The sequence below is a fragment of the Syngnathus typhle genome, linkage group LG7, assembly GCF_033458585.1.
Source record: "Syngnathus typhle isolate RoL2023-S1 ecotype Sweden linkage group LG7, RoL_Styp_1.0, whole genome shotgun sequence".
Taxonomy (NCBI): domain Eukaryota; kingdom Metazoa; phylum Chordata; class Actinopteri; order Syngnathiformes; family Syngnathidae; genus Syngnathus; species Syngnathus typhle.
This window is the reverse complement of record NC_083744.1, coordinates 1417745-1439879: the sequence shown is the minus strand read 5'-3', so window position 1 is coordinate 1439879 and position 22135 is coordinate 1417745. Positions and strand designations below refer to the sequence as shown.

General features: G+C 42.0%; 1 protein-coding gene across 12 annotated transcripts in view; it reads right to left on the bottom strand.

The window, feature by feature from the left end:
- Positions 1-22135, bottom strand: part of znf276 (zinc finger protein 276) — a 130216-nt gene that overhangs the window by 76757 nt on the left and 31324 nt on the right. For 10 of the 12 annotated variants that reach the window (XM_061283786.1, XM_061283787.1, XM_061283791.1 and 7 more), the window contains one exon: positions 14416-14526. The exons of the other annotated variants lie outside the window; for them this stretch is intronic. In XM_061283786.1, coding sequence (XP_061139770.1) covers positions 14416-14526 — 111 coding nt within the window. The remainder of the gene's footprint in view (positions 1-14415; positions 14527-22135) is intronic. 12 annotated transcript variants of the gene reach the window in all.

Below are 22135 nucleotides of genomic sequence, written 5' to 3'. Positions count from 1 at the left end.
GTAGAACCTTCGTGGGGTGAAATTATCGTCAATCCACTGTGCTGTCAAACTGATCAGCGACACAGGGCTAGCACTAGATGCCTTTTTACATTCTCGTGCACCTTTGGTAAAACACGGTCTGTAATGTGGCAAGGTATTTCATACCGTGGCTTGTGTTCACTCAAAAGACGCCTAAAGCCCACATCATCCACACATGACTGGTTGATGGTCAAGAGCGATATACTCTGCAATCAAACTAATGAATTTTATTGCTCGTAGATTGTCCGAAGACATCTCACTTCTGCAAAGTCTCTTATAAAGTTGGTTGCTTTCTTTGAGCTCCTCTGCTGGAAAATGCTTTATACTCTGCATCGTGGTGAGTTTTCAAATGTTTTATCAAGTTGCTGGTATTATACGCATTTGTTGTGGACCCACTTCGAGACAGTTTTGCCTTGCAAATATTACAGGCCGCTTTGCTTTTGTCGCTCTCATTTACTTTGAAATGCTTCTACACAGCTGACATTACTCCTTCACTCGCTCGAGTTGTGTGCTAGCTTAACTGTTCCTTTGCCGGAAAACGCCATGGCGATCTACCCAGGAGGCGCTGCCGTAAAACTAATGTGGTATCAGTTGCTGGTATCTGCTCCCGTGTCATGAGTACAAGTACAAACCTGTACAAACCCGATACCCCAAACCAATATCGGTATTGGTGCATCCCCAATTTGTATTATCTTTTTTGTTTTTCAAATTAATTTTAGGAATGTCTTATGCCTCGAAGAAAACATTTGCTGCTTTTCGTCACCAGTGAAAATAATTGCACTGGATGCTGATGATACTGCTCCTAATTTGGCCAGCAAAGGATGTGTTATAGTACTTTGGCAACAAAAGGCAGGTGAACACATTGAGCTCTTCCACTGTGTGCCTCTTAGGTAAGACTATAAGATAATGCTCTCTCTTAAAGATTCAAGATTCAAGACGTTTATTGGCCATGTTAGAGCATGCCAAACAGGATATTTGACTCCGGTAGATCTCAGCATCTGTTCAACATTTGGGTGACGAACAACATTCAGGACATGTGTGAAAATTGACAATTATTCTCAAACATCCCTTGATCTTAAACTCCCAGGAGGACAAGGAAAAACTCAAAACTCGTACTAGTGGAAATGAGAAACCTTGAGAAGAGACCACAGTTGGGAGGATCCCTCTTTCAGGATGACCAGGCTGCAATGGATGCAGAGAGGACACATGGTACACGTAATATATGCCAGGGGTGTAAAACATACGGCCGCGGGCCGGAACCAGCCCGCAAGGGGGTTTGATCAGGCCCGCGTTCGATCAGGCCCGCAGGATAATTTCAAAGTGAAAAAATGCATAAAAGACACGGAATTAATATTTTTAATAATATGCAATTCATGGGTTATCCGCTATGGGGCACACTGTTTTGATCAGAGTAGAAGACAACATTGTTTTGATCAAAGAAGACAGACACAACAGAGCAGACGGTAGCAATGCACCAATTGCTGCTTGTTACGACGTTGTTTCTACCCTGGTCTCTACCCCTCCCCTACACCCTCAATAACCAAAATGTCATTATCCAAACGGAGAAAAGTAGATACGGAGTGTAGAATTTTCAATGAAAAATCGACCACGTCCTATTTATTTATAGAAATGCATGGAAAACCTTTGTGCTTGGTGTGTTTGAAACAAGTTTTAGTATTGAAGGAATATAATATTCAACGCCACTACGAGACTCTTCACAGCGAAAAATATGACGGCTTGCAAGGACAAGTGAGAAGAGATAAGATCAACGAATTGCAGGCGGGTCTGAGGAAACAGCAGTCAACTTTCATCCAGAGCCGACAAGTCAGTGAAGCAGCGGTAAAAGCCAGCAAACTACCGTATTTTCCGCACTATTAGGCGCACCTAAAAACTTACATTTTACGAAAAAAAACACAGTGCGCCTTATAATGCAGAGCGCCTTATATATGGATCAATTGATGAATTTGTTTATCCATACTGGTTGTCCACAGTACTCTGGCAAAATGTTTCAGTACGTTTTAGTACGACTAGTAAATTACAAGGTCGCATCGCTTCCCAACATTACGGCAACTGTAGTCAGGGGGCGTCACCGAATAGCTGTTGTACCCGCGAGGCTATTTCATTTCAAAATAGGCTGCTCCGTTAATGTTTCGAGTAAATTTACGGATTGATATGGAAGGGAAGCATAGGTAAGCAGTACCAATGTGTTAGATCGAACTTTAGTCAGTTCCGATCATTTTATAGGAGATTGTTTGAGAAACGCGATTGTTTACACTTTGCTGAGGCTCATGGGAGATTGCGAGCTGAGGCTCATGGGAAATTGCGGATGGCTAATTGTATAACGATAGCTGCTATACGCGCCAGGCTATTTCATGTCAAAATAGGCTGCTCTGTTAATGTTTCGAGTAAATCTACGGATCGATATGGAAGGGAAACATAGCTAAGTAGTACCAATGCGTTAGATCGAACTTTAGTCAGTTCCGATCATTTTATAGGAGATCGTTTGAGAAACGCGGTTGTTTACACTTTGCTGAGGCTCATGGGAGATTGCGAGCTGAGGCTCATGGGAAATTGCGGATGGCTAATGCTATAACGATAGCTGCTATACGCGCCAGGCTATTTCATGTCAAAATAGGCTGCTCTGTTAATGTTTCGAGTAAATCTACGGATCGATATGGAAGGGAAACATAGGTAAGTAGTACCAATGCATTAGATCGAACTTTAGTCAGTTCCGATCATTTTATAGGAGATCGTTTGAGAAACGCGATTGTTTACAGAGGGCTCGTTGGTTATTGGCTAGTGGATGCATACCGCAACCCTAGTCAACCTCAGTTTGTTGCAGTATAGCTTCTATTTTATAGCCGAATAGTGCGGAAAATACGGTAATTGCCAGCGAAATAGCATTTGCATCAAAGCCGTATTCCGATGGTAACTTTGTTAAACGACGCATGATGAACGCGGCTGAAGTTGTATGTCCAGAGAAACTACAAGCTTTTGCTAATATTAGCCTGACGAGGTATACTATACCGGAGAGAATCAGCAGATTTAGACAGCCAATTAAAACAGAGTCAAGTCATTTATTGCATTTTCCGTTGCAATTGACGAAAGCACTGACATCGACTGTTACTGAAGAGTTTCTTGAGTTGGCGCCAATGATGGACACCACAACAACCAAAGACATTTTGACATTTGTGTAAGGAAATCTGAGGTGTTTCATGAAATGTTTTGTAAAACGAATGTTCATTAAATGTCAACATTTTCCTAATGTTCTTGTGCTTCTTTACACTAAAAAAAAGGAAAGACATGATATTTTGGTTATTTATAGCAGACTATGGTATAATTTTAACAGTCTGGCCCACTTGACATCTACCGAGGCCGCATGTGGCCCACAATGTGAAATGACTTTGACACCCCTGATATAGAAAATTCAAAGATAAAACGTCGAGAGCAGGATGTTATTGCATAGTAATGACTTAGACTCTATGAGTGGTGTGAGTTCATCAGAGCGACAGCCTGGGGGAAGAAGCTGTGTTTGCTGGTTTTGGCGTACAGCACTCTGTAACGCTGTCCGGAGGGGAGTAGTTCGAACAGAGTGTGACCTGGGTGAGAAGGGTCTGTAGAGATGTTACTTACATGTTTCCTGGTCCTCGACAGGTACAAGTCTTGGATAGATGGGAGGTTGGTCCCGATTATCTTTTCTGCAGTCCTGATTGTCCGTTCCAGTCTGTGCTTGTCTTGTTTGGTGGCCGATCCAAACCAGACAGTGATGGAGGTGCAGCGGATAGACTGGATGATGGCAGTATAGAAGGTCTTCAGCACCTCCTGTGGCAAGTTGTACTTCCTGAGCTTTCTCAGAAAGAACAGCCTCTGCTGGGCCTTCTTGCGGGCAGCGTCTATGTGGCCGGTCCATTGCAGGTCCCAAGAGATTGTGGATCCCAGGAACTTGAAGGTGTCAGTGGAAGGAATAGTGAGGATAGCGAGAGGTGGAAGTGGTGAGGGTCTCTCCTGAAGTCCATTGTCATCTCCACGATTTTGAGCGGGTTCAGCTCCAAGTGGTTTTGGCTGCACCAATGGACCAGCCGCCCCACCTCCTGTCTGTACGCAGTCTCGTCACCGTCCCGGATCAGTCCGATGAGAGTGGTGTCGTCCGCATACTTCAGGAGCTTCACAGAAGAGTCGCCTGAGGAGCAATCATTGGTGTAGAGAGAGAAGAGCAATGGGGAGAGGACGCATCCCTGGGGGGCACCAGTGTTGGTGGTCCGGGTGTCTGATGTGATGGTCCCCAGCCTCACAATGCTGTTGGTCAGGAAGGTGTTGCAGGATGTAGTGCAGTCCCATGTTGACCGCATCATCCACCAACCTGTTTGCCCGGTAGACAAACTGCATGGGGTCGAGCAGGGGGCCCGTAATGTCCTTCAAGTGGTTCGCCACCAACCTCTCAAAGGATTTCATGACCACAGATGTCAGTGCGACAGGTCTGTAATCATTCAAACCTGTGATGGCAGGCTTCTTGCCCGCCGGTACAATGGTGGAGCTCTTGAAGCACGAGGGAACCTCACACAGCCCGAGGGAACGGTTGAAGATCCGTGCAAAGTCGAGGTGTATTCCCATTTATCATCTGACTGTTTTCAGATTTAAATTAGCTATGTTGAGGGACAATCCAATGATGGGCAATTGTACGACCGTTTAGACTTCATTTCATTTACCGTTTTTTTCCATGTATAATGCGCAAAATTTAACTAATTTATTGTCCTAAAATCTGGGGTGCGCATTATACATTTTTTTTTTATTATATATATTTTTTGAAGTAAATCATGGTACAACAATTTTTGAAGAAAAGCTGGCTTTTTTCCAGCATCAACATGCCATTTCTAGGGTGCGTATTATACATGGGGGCGCATTATACACGGAAAAAAACGGTATGTTTTGTTCGTAGAATTTGTACATATATGTATTTCTGATATCTATGATGCAACTTACAGACAATACTCAAACAACAAGCAGGAGCTGACAGAAGATGACATTGCCAGGCACTAAACTTGATAAATGGAAGGAACAATCAAATGTACTGTAAAACATCTGCTAGCAAGATGAATTTCCCCCCTTGACATGTGTATCATAAACACATGTAGATGATAAATATAATTTATTAAATTGATTTAGGAGGACGCAGTACAGTATTTTTCGGACTAAAAATCGCTCTGGAATATACATTGGATTAGCCATAAAATGCACAATAACGTGAAAAAAACATACATAAGTCTCTCCGCTGCTTTTCAGATTTAGATTAGCTATGTTGAGGGACAATCCAATGATGGGCAATTGTACGACCGTTTAGATTTCATTTCATTTACCGTTTTTTCCATGTATAATGCGCAAAATTTAACTAATTTATTGTCCTAAAATCTGGGGTGCGCATTATACTTATTTTTTTTATTATATATATCTTTTGAAGTAAATCATGGTACAACAATTTTTGAAGAAAAGCTGGCTTTTTTCCAGCATCAACATGCCATTTTTAGGGTGCGTATTATACATGGGGGCGCATTATACACGGAAAAAAACGGTATATGTTTTGTTCATTGAATTTGTACATATATGTATTTCTGATATCTATGATGCAACTTACAGACAATACTCAAACAACAAGCAGGAGCTGACAGAAGATGACATTGCCAGGCACTAAACTTGATAAATCGAAGGAACAATCAAATGTACTGTAAAACATCTGCAAGCAAGATGAATTTCCCCCCTTGACATGTGTATCATAAACACATGTAGATGATAAATATAATTTATTAAATTGATTTAGGAGGACGCAGTACAGTATTTTTCGGACTAAAAATCACTCCGGAATATACGTTGGATTAGCCATAAAATGCACAATAACGTGAAAAAAACATACATAAGTCTCTCCGCTGCTTTTCAGATTTAAATTAGCTATGTTGAGGGACAATCCAATGATGGGAGATTGTACGACCGTTTAGATTTCATTTCATTTACCGTTTTTTTCCATGTATAATGCGCAAAATTTAACTAATTTATTGTCCTAAAATCTGGGGTGCGCATTATACATTTTTTTTTTTTTATTATATATATTTTTTTGAAGTAAATCATGGTACAACAATTTTTGAAGAAAATCTTGTCACGGATGGAGTGTGGAAAGGACCAGGGCGACCAAGTGCAGCTTGGACCAGGGTTCATTGGAGGAACTCAAAACACAGACTTGGTAAACTAACATAACTCTCTAACAAAACCAACAACAGGACTCACCGACAAAGACGTGGAACAAAAAGACAGGGTGACATTACCAAAGACAGGAAAAGAAACCTGTGTTATTGTCAAATATTGTTTGTTTTTTAATCTCCATCGCGGACCGGACGTCATACGGAGGCAGTATGACTGCGCATGCGCACTATGGATCCGATGCACAGAACGGATGGGCAAGACACGTCAGCTATATAAAGAGCGAGAGTTGTTTTCTTCCTATTAGTTTCAATTCACAGTTTAATTAGCAGTTTCAATCAGCAAATAACAAAATGCGTATTACAGGTAATATTTTTTTTCACAACACTTTGCCTTGTTCCTTTCGTCTCTGCTGTTCACTTCAAACACGCTCCATACGACCGCAATGCTCTCGTATCAGACGCTGGTGTAACCCAGGTTAACATAGCCTTTTAAAATAAGAGCCTGTTAATAAAAACAGTCAAAAGAAAGTACATTGTAAATATCTTCTGAACAGACCAACACAGATTAAAAGCATGTAAAATACTAAAACAATACAAATGTATTATTTTATTAACGTTTTGTATTTGATAAAATGACAAAAGTGTGAACAGTCACTTTTATTTTGAAGGAGACATGATGACGTAGGAAAAAACCCATGTGACCAGAAATGCGAACTCTACTTTTTTCCTTTTCCCGCCGTTTTTTTTGTTGTTTTGGGAGAGATGATGACGAAGGTGATACGGGAGTAAGTCCGTTAAACTAAAGAGAGAGAGGGAACGTGACAAAGGATTATATAAAGTTTTTTGTATTTGATGGACCTACCGTTTTTTTCCGTGTATAGTGCGCCCCCATGTATAGTACGCACCCCTAAAAATGGCATGCTGATGCTGGAAAAAAGCTTGTACCCATGTATAATACGCACCCAATTTTTATGATTTTTTTTTAAAAAAATTTTTAATTTTTTTTTTTTTTTCCCAATGATCGTCACACACGCAGGGAGGCAATGGGTCCCATTTTTATAGTCTTTGGTATGGTCTTAACTAGGCTGGATGTAATTTTTTTTGTTGGCGTTGATTTCTCCGACTGCCCGTAAACGCACCACCGCGCTCCGTGCGCTCACGGGACAGCAAACGAGCAGGTGATCGAGCAAGCGTCTGATACGAGAGCATTGCGGTCGCATGGAGCGTGTTTGAAGTGAACAGCAGAGACGAAAGGAACAAGGCAAAGTGTTGTGAAATAAAATATTACCTGTAATACGGATTTAGGTAGAGAACTGAACTCTCACTCTTTATATAGCTGACGTGTCTTGCGCATCCGTTCTGCGCATCTGTAATGGGGGTCTCCGTATGATATCCGGTTTGCGTGTGTGCGCGTGTGCGTGTGTGCGAGAGCGAGAGAGAGCGAGAGAGAGAGCGCAAGAGAGAACTCTCAACCGTAGCACGCCGCCGACCGCCCAACTGCACCGCGCTGGTAGCATTATTGTGACAGAGCCGTCGCTGAAATTTAGAAGATATTTTTAAAGTCCTGATGTACTTTCTAAAATTTAAGTGGACCTCAGTGCGCACTGCGCAGGGAGCTTAATTTGGTGCGGTCGCGCAACCGCAGCGCGCCGGGCGCTCACTGTCGCATTGCTTAAAGAGCGCCTTTGTGTTTTAGGATGAACAGCAGAGACCAAAGGAACAAGGCAAAGTGTTGTGAAATAAAATTTTACCTGTAATACGCATTTTGTTATTTGCTGATTGAAACTGCTAATTAAACTGTGAATTGAAACTAATAGGAAGAAAACAACTCTCGCTCTTAATATAGCTGACGTGTCTTGCGCATCTGTTCTGCGCATCTGTAATGGCGGCCTCCGTATGACGTCCGGTCCGCGATGGAGATTAAAAACAAACAATATTTGACAATAACACACCCTCAAGGATTGCACCATCGCATCAAACGATGTGTCGTCAATTATGTATTTTACTGACTAAGTGTGTTGGCCAGGATGGCTGAATGCGATGCGCGATTGACAACAAACAAGAAGAAAGGTGAGTTTTATTTCGGGGGAGATTTGTCATGTCTCGTCCCCAGTTTTGCTATGTGTCTAGGTTGCCATAGTTTCTGTTCGCGTCGCCCCTCTCTTCCTGTGTCACCTCAATCGATGTAACGTGTTTTGTATCTAAGTCCTGTCTGCCCCTCGCTCACCGTGTCATTCTGTTCCTGTCTTTGGTAATGTCACCCTGTCTTTTTGTTCCACGACTTTGTCGGTCAGTCCTGTTGTTGGTTTTGTTGTACCATGACTTTCTTTAAAGAAAAAAAAAAGAAAAAAGAAAAAAATAAAAAAAATAAAAATTTAAAATTTTCTTTCTTTGTACCCATGTATAATACGCACCCCAGATTTTAGGACAATAAATTAGGTAAATTTCGCGCACTATACACGGAAAAAAACGGTATTTTTCTGTTTCCAAACTTTTTTCACCTTGGTGATGCACTAAGTGCGGGACAGGACTGGATTCACGAGAGTTGGTTCGGAAACCTCTGAACTAATAACGAAGCTGATTTCTTGTGCGAGTCGCAAGATGGCGAGCCACCAAAGAGGCCTTTGAATTTTTTTTTCACGCAGGAGCGGAGAGCACTTGCTGGACGAGGTTCATCGAACCTGGTAGGATCTATCCATATTTTTTTCCCCACTGCTACACCGAGGTGGATTTCGGAAAGGATTGATTGACTCTTCAGGAACAAAGCAGGAGAAACAAACTGAAGGGATATAGAGACATTTGGTTAACGAAAGTCGTTCAGTCTTTTGCTGAATTGTTTTGAGTTTTGTACATTTTGTCACTTTAATTTTTTTGTGAACTATATATACGATGATGCTGAAATGGTGTTATTGAAATATTGATTGGTGTGAACAAAACCAGTGAAATCGAGGGAATTTAAAAGTGGCTTTACTGAACTCAAATTAGATTTACTATTGTTTTCGAATTACTTACCCGTATTGAATATTATTCAAACAACACAAAGTGAGGTAACTAAACTGATTGAACCTTAGAATTAATAAAACAACCCGGGTTTTAATTGAAATTCTTTAACTGAAAAGTTTACTGAAAGGAAACTTATTTTCTTCAACTAACGTTGAGTTTAAATGTAAATTGTAGGTCTATTGTTGTAAATTGTATGTCAACTATTTTTCTCTATTTTTTCTCTTCTAAAATAAGCCGGCAGTTCAATTCAAACCTTGGTCTGTGGTCATTTATTTCGCTTATTCTATCACCACTACAAATATAGCCGAACTTAGAATTGGTCCTTGATCTAAATTACTGTAAGCACTGTCCAAAACAATATAAGTGTTACACTTGCTCGATCACCTGCTCGTTTGCTGTCACAATGTACCCTGCACAAATCCGAAACATTTGTTGCGGCTCCGAGTCACGACGAGGGGCAAGTTTTGGTTTCCAAGGGTGTTTTTATTCCTCTTCAACGTCTCTCCCATACAGAGCCGCCTTTTTCACGTCCGCACGCCTTTTTCACATGTGCGCACTGATCGCGGTGGTGCCTTTACGGGCAGTCGGAGAAATCAACGCCAACAAAAAAAATTACATCCAGCCTAGTTAAGACCATACCAAACACTATAAAAATGGGACCCATTGCCTACCTGCGTGTGTGACGATCATTGGGACTTAAAAAAAAAAAAAAAAAAAATATTACACACGGAAAAAAACGGTATATGTTTTGTTCATAGAATTTGTACATATATGTATTTCTGATATCTATGATGCAATTTACAGACAATACTCAAACAACAAGCAGGAGCTGACAGAAGATGACATTGCTAGGCACTAAACTTGATAAATGGAAGGAACAATCAAATGTACTGTAAAACATCTGCAAGCAAGATGAATTTCCCCCCTTGACATGTGTATCATAAACACATGTAGATGATAAATATAATTTATTAAATTGATTTAGGAGGACGCAGCACAGTATTTTTCGGACTAAAAATCGCTCCGGAATATACGTTGGATTAGCCATAAAATGCACAATAACGTGAAAAAAACATACATAAGTCTCTCCGGAGTACAAGTCGCATTTTGGGGGAAATTTATTCGACAAATTCCAACACCAAGAACAGACATATAACGATATATAAATTATATGTCAAATAACTATTATATAAGCAATATTATTATCAAACCATCTGTGTCACTCCAAATCATTAAATCCATCGATCGTCCCTTTATGTCAACAATGCCGGGTGCGCGCCGCTGACGGCGGTTCCACTTTAAAATATTCCACAGGCCCATATAATTATAAACAACAATTTTATCAAACAATCTCTGTCACGCCAAGTCATTAAATCCCGTGATCGAATCCTTTGTCCTTTATGTAAAACACCGCCGCTTATGCAGCGCAGTTGCAGTTCAGATTACAGTAATCCCTTGCTACACGACATTTTGAATTTTGAAAATTTGTGAATAATTTCAGAACAGCTCAGTGGCCTAGTGGTAGAGTGTCCGCCCTAACACTGGAAGGTTGTGGGTGCAAACCCCGCCCGGGTCATACCAAAGACTATAAAAATGGGACCCATTGCCTCCCTGCTTGGCATTCAGCATTAAGGGTTGGAATTGGGGGGTTAGATCACCAAATGATTCCTGAGCGCAGCACCGCTGCTCCCCTCTCCCCCAGGGGATGGATCAAAATCACACGGGGATGGGTTAAATGCAAAGGACAAATTTCACCACACCCAGATGTGTGTGTGTGACGATCATTGGGACTTTAATTTTAACTTTAATTTACTATAAGTCGCCCCTGAGTATGTCGCTCCCCCACCCAAACTATGAAAAAAGACGTGATTTATAGTCCAAATTGAGAATTTTTGGTAAGTGGGAAGTTTTGGAATAGGTAAGCAAAAGATGAACAGTTGAAAGTTAGAACGGGTTGAATGGGTGAAAACATGTCAAAATTAGAAGGGGAAGAACAAAATTTTGGAGAATTTGGCGTGAATTCAAAAATTGAAAATTTGGTAAGTTGTGGGATAGGTAGGCAAAAGTTTAAAGTTGGAATGCGTTGAATCGGTTGAAAAATGTAAAAATTAGAGGTGAAAAATGAAAAATTTCCCGAATGTGATTTAAATGTGCTGAATGATGTGGATTTCAAACTGGAACAACTTAAAATGGGAAATGTTGAATGTGCCATTGAGAATGAACGGGGAGAAATTTGTCGTAAATTTGCGAATTTTGCGAAAACGGAAAATCTTCGGAATGAGAGAAATGGAAGCGCTCATCTTGTGAATATTTGGAATACGTCAAAAGTGGAATGGAGTGAATCGGTTGAATTATGTGGAAGTAGTAGCAGGGCAAAAAAGTGAGGAGAATAAAATGGAAGAAGAAGAAGAAGAAGAAGAAGAAGAAAGTAAATGGTGTAGAATAACATAACCATCGCCTTCACACTAATAAAGTACATTTAATAAAATAAATAAATATTAGCTTTTATGCTATCTAACCCACAGTGCTTGAATGCATAATTTACTTATTTCTGTCTGTCTCCCACAGAACATCCAGCAGCTTCACATTATGCTGGTCCTCCCTGTCTCAGCTATGATTTGTGAAACAGGGTTCTTAGCACACAAGAGGATCAAAGCAGGCATTAGATTGCCATGTGAGGAGTGTGGGATAGATAAGGAATGGGGTCGAAATACAAAATGTCCAGCCTAGCTACAAAAACAGATATGCTCAAACCTCATTGAATAAAGTACATAAGCAGACAAGTATATTCACATATTGAATCAATAAAAGAAACATTTTAAGCATATCATTATACCTGCACACCAAATCAATAAAGAAGACATAACTAGGCATTTTTATACCGTAATTTTCGAACTAAAAGTTGCACCGGAGTATAAGTCGCACCAGCCATAAAATGCCCAAAAAAGCGAAAAAAAAACATATAAGTCGCTCCGGAGTATACCGTTTTTTTCCATGTATAATGCGCAAAATTTAACTAATTTATTGTCCTAAAATCTGGGGTGCGCATTATACATGGGTACAAAAAAAAAAAAATCTTTTTTTAAATTTTTTATTTATTTTTTATTTTTTTAAAATCCGGATATCATACGGAGGCCGCCATTACAGATGCGCTTTCTTCTCTGCTGTTCACTTCAAACACGCTCCATACGAACACAATGCTCTCGTATCAGACGCTTGCTAGATCACCTGCTCGTATGCTCTCACAATGTACCCTACACAAATCCGAAACATTTCTTCACTATTGAGTATGCTAGCGCATGCGCAGTGATACTGACCGGCAGAATAACATCCGGTTGTTCCCAAAGATGATCTTTTTTCTGAAATAATTTTACGTTCACGTACTTAAGTAGGAGTCAAAATTTGGGTGCGTATTATACATGGGTACAGGCTTTTTTCCAGCATCAACATGCCATTTTTAGGGTGCGTATTATACATCGGGGCGCATTATACATGGAAAAAAACGGTAAGTCGCATTTTGGGGGGTAATTTATTCGACAAAATCCAACATTAAGAACAGTCATGAACGAGCAACAACAGGCTAAACGATAGGTATGCTAACGTGACAAAAACACAAACTAAGAGCTGAGAACGGCCTTGACGTCAAAAAACTATTACATAAATAACACGTTAATAAAACCATCTGCGTCACTCCAATTCATTAAATCCATCAATCGTCCTTTGTCAACAATGCGTACGCGCCGCTGACGGCTCTTGCACTTCAAAATATTACACAGGCCCATATAACGATATATAAATTATAGGGGTGTAACGATACATCGATACACATCGATTAATCGATATAATGCTCTACGATTTATTGGCATCGATGCTAAAGGTAAACATCGATTTATATCGCCGTGTTTGACCTCGGACATTAGACGCGACTTTATTTTGAAATCCAGTTCATTGTTGCTTGTTTCCTCTTTCCGGGAACAGGGAGCAGTGTGCGACGTTGCTGCACGTGAAAGGGGAGTCGACAACTAGTACGCGGCTCCTGGGCTGGTGCTATGGCTAGTGTCCAAAAAGACGAGGAAATTTGCTACCCTTTAGGCTTCAAGTCATTCGTTTGGAAGCACTTTGGACAAGACACGTGCAGTTTGTAAATCCTGCCATGCGGTGATCAAATATTCAGGGAGCACAAATCTCGCCACACATTTAAAGAAAAAACACGACATCAAAGTTCAGTGTTAAAGTAAGCAATTTGTATACTACAATACTCTTGTAATTTCCTAAATAAAGAGTTTGCAGTACCTTGTTGATTTTGCGTATGAATTGTTGTAAATCAGAATATTGTTCTATATTTTTTATTAAAAAAATAAAATAAAATAAAAAAATCGATCGTAGAGCACTATATCGCGATATATCGTGAATGAATCGCAGCAGGCTTTAAGATATCGGCAAATATCGTATCGTAGTTCTTTATATCGATATTATATCGTATCGTGACAAAACCCGCGATTTACACCCCTAATAAATTATATATCAAATAACTATTATACAAGCAATAATGTTATCGAACCATATGTGCACTCTAAATCATTAAATCCATCGATCAAATTCCTCGTCCTTTGTCAACATCGCCAAATCAAGAGCTCAACATGTGAGCAAACACATGCAAGCGCCCTGGATCGCTCTCACCGAACCAGCACCCACTCCCAGGGAATCAAACTCTCCTGCAAACTTGCCCCACCCCATAGACTCATCACCCATCAAACTCGGCCCACACCAGCATGTGCAACTGAATATAAGCTGACCAAAGAACCTTGAACGCTGCCTTTTCTTAACAAGAATTGTGATTGAACTCAACCAACCTGTGTAAGTCTAATTTTGTTTTGCTGTCTTAGTATTTTCCTAAAACTGAAAAAGAAAATGAACACGCAGTGAGTAAATTGGATAACAGGATTGGCTCTGGCTTATGTCGTGAGGCGCGAATAGCGCGCTTCCCAAATTGTGGACCAAATCCAACAATAGTAATGGAGGTTCGTCCATAAGACCCATTACAATTTCACTTTCAACTCCTTAAAACAAGTGTGTGTGTGTGTGTGTCTCTCTCTCTCTATGTATGTGCATGTGTGTGTGTGCGCGTGCGCGTGTGCGTGCGTGCGTGCGTGTGTGTGTGTGTGTGTCCGTATTTAAGAAATCGTAAGACATGCAATGAGTTTACCCTTTGGGTTTGAACTTGTTTTTCCAGCCAGGTTTAGGTCCAGGTTTCTTTTTTACTTTACGATCCTCAGAGGTATTTGGAATTTGTTGTCGCTTGCTGGGCCCAGTTGGTCTGCAAAAAGAAGTAGACTTACTTCTTGACATTCTATCTCCAGTCAGTTTCAAGTAAATAAGATTGCAACCTCTTGAGAAGTATTGACACAAAACGTCAATTTTCAATTTAACAGACATCAGCTCTCAGACCTTTCTCCCCTTATCAGACCGTTAAATTGAGGCTCCAGTGTAGACGTTAGATATTTCCAGAAAGCTGTTTGCCGGAATAAGGCAAACAACTTGTGGTAATTTTCACAAGGTGACATGGGTCAACCTTGGGTCTTCCTTAAAGTTTGGTGGGGATGTCCACGGCGTGGATTTGGTTTAGCTTTTCCCCGGAGGACGAGGCACAAATAAAAGTTATTTGAAAAGTTTGCAGAGTCTCCGTTCGGACGTCAGATGGCAAAACGACTAACCTGTATACCGTGATCCCTCGCCACTTCGCGCTTCACCTATTGTGGCCTCGGTGCACCATGGATTTTTATGAAAACAAATATTGAGGATATATTCCATGCATCGCGACTTTTTGCAGCGTCACTTGGAGCGTGGGGTTTTGTCTGCCCATATGATTTTACAGCACACAATTGCCGGTAGAGGAGACGAGACCAATGGGAACGTGATCAGTATTCTTGCCACTGATTGGCTTAGACCTGTAAGACCAGTTCTAACCACGGTTTATCTCAACCTAACCCTAACCCTCCCGCAGTCATGGTACGTATCCACTCTTCCACTTCGTTTGTGTCAGCTGGATCAGCAATATCTCTGATTTGCGCTTCGTTTTGTCACAAACGAGGCAGGACAACCAAATGCAACACGGGCTCTTTATTTGGGGAGAGGTTGAAGAAGATGAGGAGTGCTGGAATGCCAGCAGAGCAGGACAACGAGGCAAGCTGACGAGTCGGTCAGCGAGCGTGCATCGTGCGTCATTGAAGCAGACGGACATAGCAAGCTCGTGGTCGGGGCTAGGCAGAAGGACAAGCCACACAGAGTCTATAGTAGATCATAAAACAGGCTTTCGCTAAACAACAAATCAGGAAACCGGCATCGCACTACCCAGCGGATCAGGTGGCATAGACGAGTCAGGTGGCAGGCATATGTGTATCGAGGCAGACGAACCATCGCAGATTGATGGGCTTGCAGGGTCTAAATACACGCCCTAATCAGCCGGTAACAAGGGCACAGGTGACATTGGATATGTGCGCCCTGCGGACCAGTGCAAGGGTGCGTCAGCAGGCCAACACGGTGAGTGCAGAGCGGAGCCGTGACACATTTACAGTAGTTTTTTGTGACCTTTTGAGTTTTAGTGAAGCCCTGAAGAATGTTTCAAAAAGTCAGATTAACTTAAAAATGTTTATAAAGTGTTTAAACATACAATGAAATGACGATTCGTTATATTCGCGACTAATTTGATTTAGTTTGACTTAACCATTTTGTGGTAAATATATTGTGTTCTTTCAGAAAGAAAGTGCCAAAGATCCTTGTACACATGCAGGTTCTGTCTGCAAGAAGGCTGTGGGTGTTTTCTTCTTCAGCTGGAAGAAGGAAGGGGATTTGAGTCAAGCTCAAACAGAAATGAAACTACTTCAATTAAAGTAAACCTCATTAAAGTGACACAAAAGTTACGATAGTCCATTTTTCACTAACCATCCCAGTTAATGTATTTTTTAATCAAGAAAATTTGAAAAAGTTAGCATTTTCTAATTTATCCATTAACTTTGGAAAAATAATGAAACAACGAATGCCTTCAGAAACATCCACTTTTAATGAGGAATATGGCGCCCCCCTCCCTTCATGTCTTGATTGAGAACATCACTGAATCAAGCGATCACAATTTCCCCATTGGAAATCATTGTACAGATATTGTTTGTAATGTCAAAATAACAGGAATCAAACAGCCTCAAAATGCATGTGGACACCTACTTAAGCCCATTTCAACCTCATAAACCTGAAAAACCCATAAAATAATTCGCATTTTCATGACTGACTTAAGAGCAAGAAATGAGCTACCTCTCTGCCCTGTCACGTATGTCTATTTCTTTCATCAGTCACTAGTAGAGATGCACCGATCCGATATCTGGATCGGATATCGGCCCCGATATCAACAAAATAGATGGATCGGGTATCGGAAAATACAGCCGATCTGTGAGCCGATACTTTCCTTAATCTATTGGGACGCGGGCTACGTCATACGTCAGCAGCACGTGTGCCGCGTGCCACGAGAGTTTTCTAAACAAACGCAAACATGGAGCGAACGTTCGCTTCTCTTCCCCGGGTTGCTAAGCGGACGTCAAACCCTGCGCGTTCGCTTCTCTTCGGGTTGCTAATGGGACGTCAAAGGCTGCGCGTTCGCTTCTCTCCCGAATGGGGGGGGGGGGGGATGCTAATCGGATGTCAAACGCTGCGTGTTCGCTTCTCTTCCGGGGGGGGGGTGTTAATGGGACGTCAAACGCTTTGTGTGGCGAGCTCCATCTAGTGTGGAAACTGAGAAGCTGAGCTCAAGCTTCTTGTGCGGGCCATATTCAATTATGTTTTCAGAATTTGCTGCGGGCCAATAAAAACTGGACCGTTAGTTTGGACACCCCTAATTTAGAGCAAAGAACTGTGTAGTCTGCCTGATGCCATTGCCTTTGGTCTTTTCTGTTCCACATGTAGAGTTATGTAGCTTGTTAAGTCAACCCTAATATCGGATCGGTATCGGGTATCGACCGATACGCAAAGCCACGGCATCGGTATCGGTATCGGAACTGAAAAAGTCGGATCGGTGCATCTCTAGTCACTAGTCAAGTCAAGTCAAGTTTATTTGTATAGCCCTAAATCACAAGCAGTCTCAAAGGGCTTCACATAGACAGAAATTGACAATTATTCTCAAAGCACCCCCTGATCTTAAGCTCCCAAACTTTGCCAAGGACTACCTGGACAAACCACAAGCCTTTGTGGAAAATGTTTTCTGGACGAACTAACATACGCAAACACGACCCGTTCCGAAAGGATTTATGTGAGCTGAATTGTTCATAAATTGTTATATATTCAATTACGTAAAATCTGTAAGGGTTCTTACATTATCCTTCTGCCCTATGCCCTCAGCTCCCTGTCGGAAAAGAGGTGCTTTAAATAGCCACACAGAGCAGAAGGGTCGGCCTCCTCGCTAGAAGTTTGGTGCTGCCAATCTTTCCAGTAAGCCGACCTCCAGGGGTTGTCCTGCAGTTAGATATCCGGAATGGAATTGGAATGCAGCCAGCGGCGTGCAGAGAGCCTCTTCACTGAGCGCTGTATTGGTATTGGCACCCCTTCTTTTTCTGCATCCATTCAATTTTTGCATACATTGCTATAAAGCGCCATCATTTTTGTTTAGTTCGTCCAGAAAACATTTTCCACAAAGGCTTGTAGTTTGTCCAGGTAGTCCTTGGCAAAGTTTTTATATTTGTTTTTATATGCTTGCCTCAGGAAAGGTGTGTTTGTTGGCCTTTGATGCCGTGTTTGGTTCAGTGTGCAGCATATGGTACATATGAAACCATGATCCCAGACTTTTCCAGGTTGCCGTTAGGTCTTTGAACGTTCAACGTGGTGGTTTTTTTTTCAACCATTAGCAGCAAACATCAAAGACTCTTTTCCCAGTGCCACTGTCTCTAAACCATACAGCATCACTGGTCTCACCACTGCCTTGTACACCATTCCCTTCATTTTTGCTGATACGCTTTTATCACACATTACCCCTGACACTTTTCTCCACCCGTTCCACCCTGCTTGGAAGTGCTTCTTCACCTCTTTTCCACACTCTCCGTTGCTCTGGACCAGGGGTGGGCAAACTTTTTGACTCGCGGGCCGAACTGGGTTCTAAATTTGGACCAGAAGGCCGAACCAGGAGCAGATGGACGTGTTTGTGTGAAGTAATATAAGCGACCTGTAAAGCTCATTGCATAAAAGATTTTGGCCTTTAGTAGGTAGTAAAGCATGGATATTCCAAACAAGTTTTTTGAAAACAAATGCATTTATTAACAGCATTAAAAAAATAATGAGAATAATTCACTAAAAAACTGCTATCAGTGATTCTCATAAAATACGACACTGTTATTCATAATAACAGTCTCCATCACTTCAGTGCAGGTCAGATTAATGAAAGATGTTTATCTTATGAGATCACATCAAACGGCAAACATTCTGACCAAATATATCATCTTGAAGAATCGGTGAAAGCATACATCCAAATAAAGTAATCAAAACGGTAACAGGGTGAGGGGTATCTGAAAATCAGAGCAGAGTTTTAACTCACAAACACCTGGTAACAGAGGTGAGGAAACGGGAAACACTTCCTTAAAGTAAGCCTTAAGAACTTTACAGATTAAGATTAGTCGCAAACAGGTGGTGCATCAATAGTATGTATGCTGAAAAGTATGCAGTATGCTCAATGTCCTTAAGCATCCTGCATTGTTTGAAAATGAGAATGGTCGCTAGTTTCAATCTCTGCTATGTGTACAAATCATATTCAAAATGCATTTTTTTACAACAAACTTGAGAGCCTCCCCTTCATTTTCAGTGGGAACAGTGTTGTTGGTCTCCCTTTTTTGCTAGTGCGTCATAGTCTGGAGTAAAATTTGTTGTGGCAATTCTTAGGAGAGATCCGAGGTGGTCCGTTTACCTCGATCTGTGACGGGTTGATGTTGATGTTCATGTGGCTGAACGTCACGTCGCGTACGTCGAGCCAAATTGGGCACTCTTTTTTAAACACTCGGCACTGTGTCCACCTTGCTTTTCCTTGGCCGACTCATTTTAATAGAAGGATTCCAGGGGAAGGTTTGTGGGTGGCTTTAGCGTAAAACTATATCTGAAAGCTCAGCGCGCGAATTACAAGAATGCTGTCGTCACACCCCACGCTCTAAATTCGGGACTGATACAAATAGAGCGCGAGTGCGCCATGTCCGTACTACTGAGTACGTACACGCACTTGTGAGTGTGCACCGAGCTTTCTGACACGGCTTCCGGTAGTAAATGCACAGGCGAGCGGTTCCCCATCTACTGGGGAAACGTAGTCCTTACAGGCAAAATGACCCAAAAACTTTTTTAATAATACAATTTATTCAGGGTTGGCGGGCCGGATTAAACGGTCCCGTGGGCCGGATGTGGCCCGCGGCCCGTAGTTTGCTCACCCCTGCTCTGGACTGTTGTACTTAAAATCCTCTACCTTCTGCATCTCTACTCCCTCTATCCTCACCATTCCACTTGGATCCCTCCTATTTACACACATGTATTCTGTCTTCATTCGGCTAATCTTCATTCCCCTCCTTTCCAGGGTATATTGCCACCTCTCTAGATTTCCTTCCACCAGCTCCCTACTCTCACTACAGATCACAATGTCATCTGTGAACATCATAGTCCATGGAGATTCCTGTCTGACCTCATCTGTCTGCCTGTCCATCACCAATGCAAACAAGAAGGGGCTCAGAGCTGATCCTTGATGCAGTCCACCTCCACCTTGAACTCCTCTGTCATTCCTACAGCACATATCACTCCCGTCCTGAAACTTTCGTACATATCCTGTACCACTCTCACATTTCTGCCACTCCAGACTTCCTCATACAATACCACAGTTCCTCTTTGGGGACCGTCATATGCTTTCTCCAGATCTACAAAGACACAATGCAGCTCCTTCTGACCCTCTCTGTACTTTATCATCAGAATCCTCAAAACAAATACTGCATCTGTAGTACCGTATTTTCTGCACTATAGGGCGCACTTAAAAGCTTATAATTTACTCAAAAAACCACAGTGCACTTTATAATGCAGTCCAAAATACATCAGACTGGTTAGATGACAATGACAGTGTGATAGAACAGCTCATCTCCAATAAAAGGAAAGCCTTTCATGCCTGGCAAAATGACATAACGCCCGATCAAAAGAGCGGCTCACTCCAGAGCTAAGGCGGAAGTCCAGAGCCATGTGAGGGAACTCAAAAACTCCTGGTGGACAGAAAGGGCTCTGGAAATCCAGACACTGGCAGACTCTGGTGATATCAGAGGCTTTTTCAGAGCTACCAAGGCTGTTTATGGCCCAAGCTACCGTGGCCAGAATCCCTTGCGGTCGAAGGACGGGCAGGAGCTGCTGAAGGACAATGAGTCCATCAACACGCGGTGGAAGGAGCACTTCCAGGAACTCCTCAACCGTGACAGCATAACAGACTCAGACTTTATCACCCACATCCCCAAGAGTCGCATCAGAGAAGACATGGGGGAACGTCCCACCATGACAGAGGTTTAAGATACCATCAGGAGTCTTAGGAACAACAAGGCCACCGGTCCAGATGGGATCCCAGCAGAGATCCTAAAAGAAGGTGGACCAGAGCTCCTGTACCACATCCACACCCTCCTCCTCAAGGTCTGGGAAAAAGAAGAGCCTGCCTCAAAGCTCAGAGATGCTTTAATAGTGACCATATTTAAGAAAGGGGACAAGGCAGAATGTGGAAACTACAGGGGCATCTCACTCCTGTCAACAACAGTCAAAATCATTACCCGTGTTCTGGTGAAGCGACTGCTACCACTGTCTGAGGAAATACTCCCAGAATCACAGTGTGGTTTCCGTCCATCCAGAGGTGCAGCCGACATGATCTTCACGGCACGCCAACTCCAGGAGAAATGCCTCTGTACATGGCCTTCATAGACCTGACAAAGGCCTTTGACACTGAAGACCGCCAGGCCCTGTGGAGTATACTAACAAGGTACGGCTGCCATGAGGCAGGATACTGAGGCACACTGGCTCTTATTTGTTGTGTTATCTGTTTATTTATTATTTATTATTACTCTTATTACCGTTTTTTTCCGTGTATAGTGCGCAAAATTTTACTAATTTATTGTCCTAAAATCCGGGGTGCGCATTATACATGGGTACAAAAAAAAAAAAAAAAAAAAATTTTTTTTTTTTAATTTTTTTTTTTTTTTTTTTTTTTTAAGTCCCAATGATCGTCACACACGCAGGGAGGCAATGGGTCCCATTTTTATAGTCTTTGGTATGGTCTTAACTAGGCTGGATGTAATTTTTTTTGTTGGCGTTGATTTCTCCGACTGCCCGTAAACGCACCACCGTGCACGGGACAGCAAACGAGCAGGTGATCGAGCAAGCGTCTGATACGAGAGCATTGCGGTCGCATGGAGCGTGTTTGAAGTGAACAGCAGAGAAGAAAGGCAAAGTGTTGTGATATAAAATGCACAGAACGGATGCGCAAGACACGTCAGCTATATAAAGAGCGAGAGTTGTTTTCTTCCTATTAGTTTCAATTCACAGTTTAATTAGCAGTTTCAATCAGCAAATAACAAAATGCGTATTACAGGTAATATTTTATTTCACAACACTTTGCCTTGTTCCTTTGGTCTCTGCTGTTCATCCTAAAACACAAAGGCGCTCTTTAAGCAATGCCACGGTGAGCGCCCGGCGCGCTGCACCAAATTAAGCTCCCTGCGCAGTGCGCACTGAGGTCCACTTAAATTTTAGAAAGTACATCAGGACTTTAAAAATATCTTCTAAATTTCAGCGACGGCTCTGTCACAATAATCGGCCAGCCCGGTGCAGTTGGGCGGTCGGCGGCGCGCTACGGTTGAGCGTTCTCTCGCACGCTCTCTCTCTCGCTCTCTCTCGCTCTC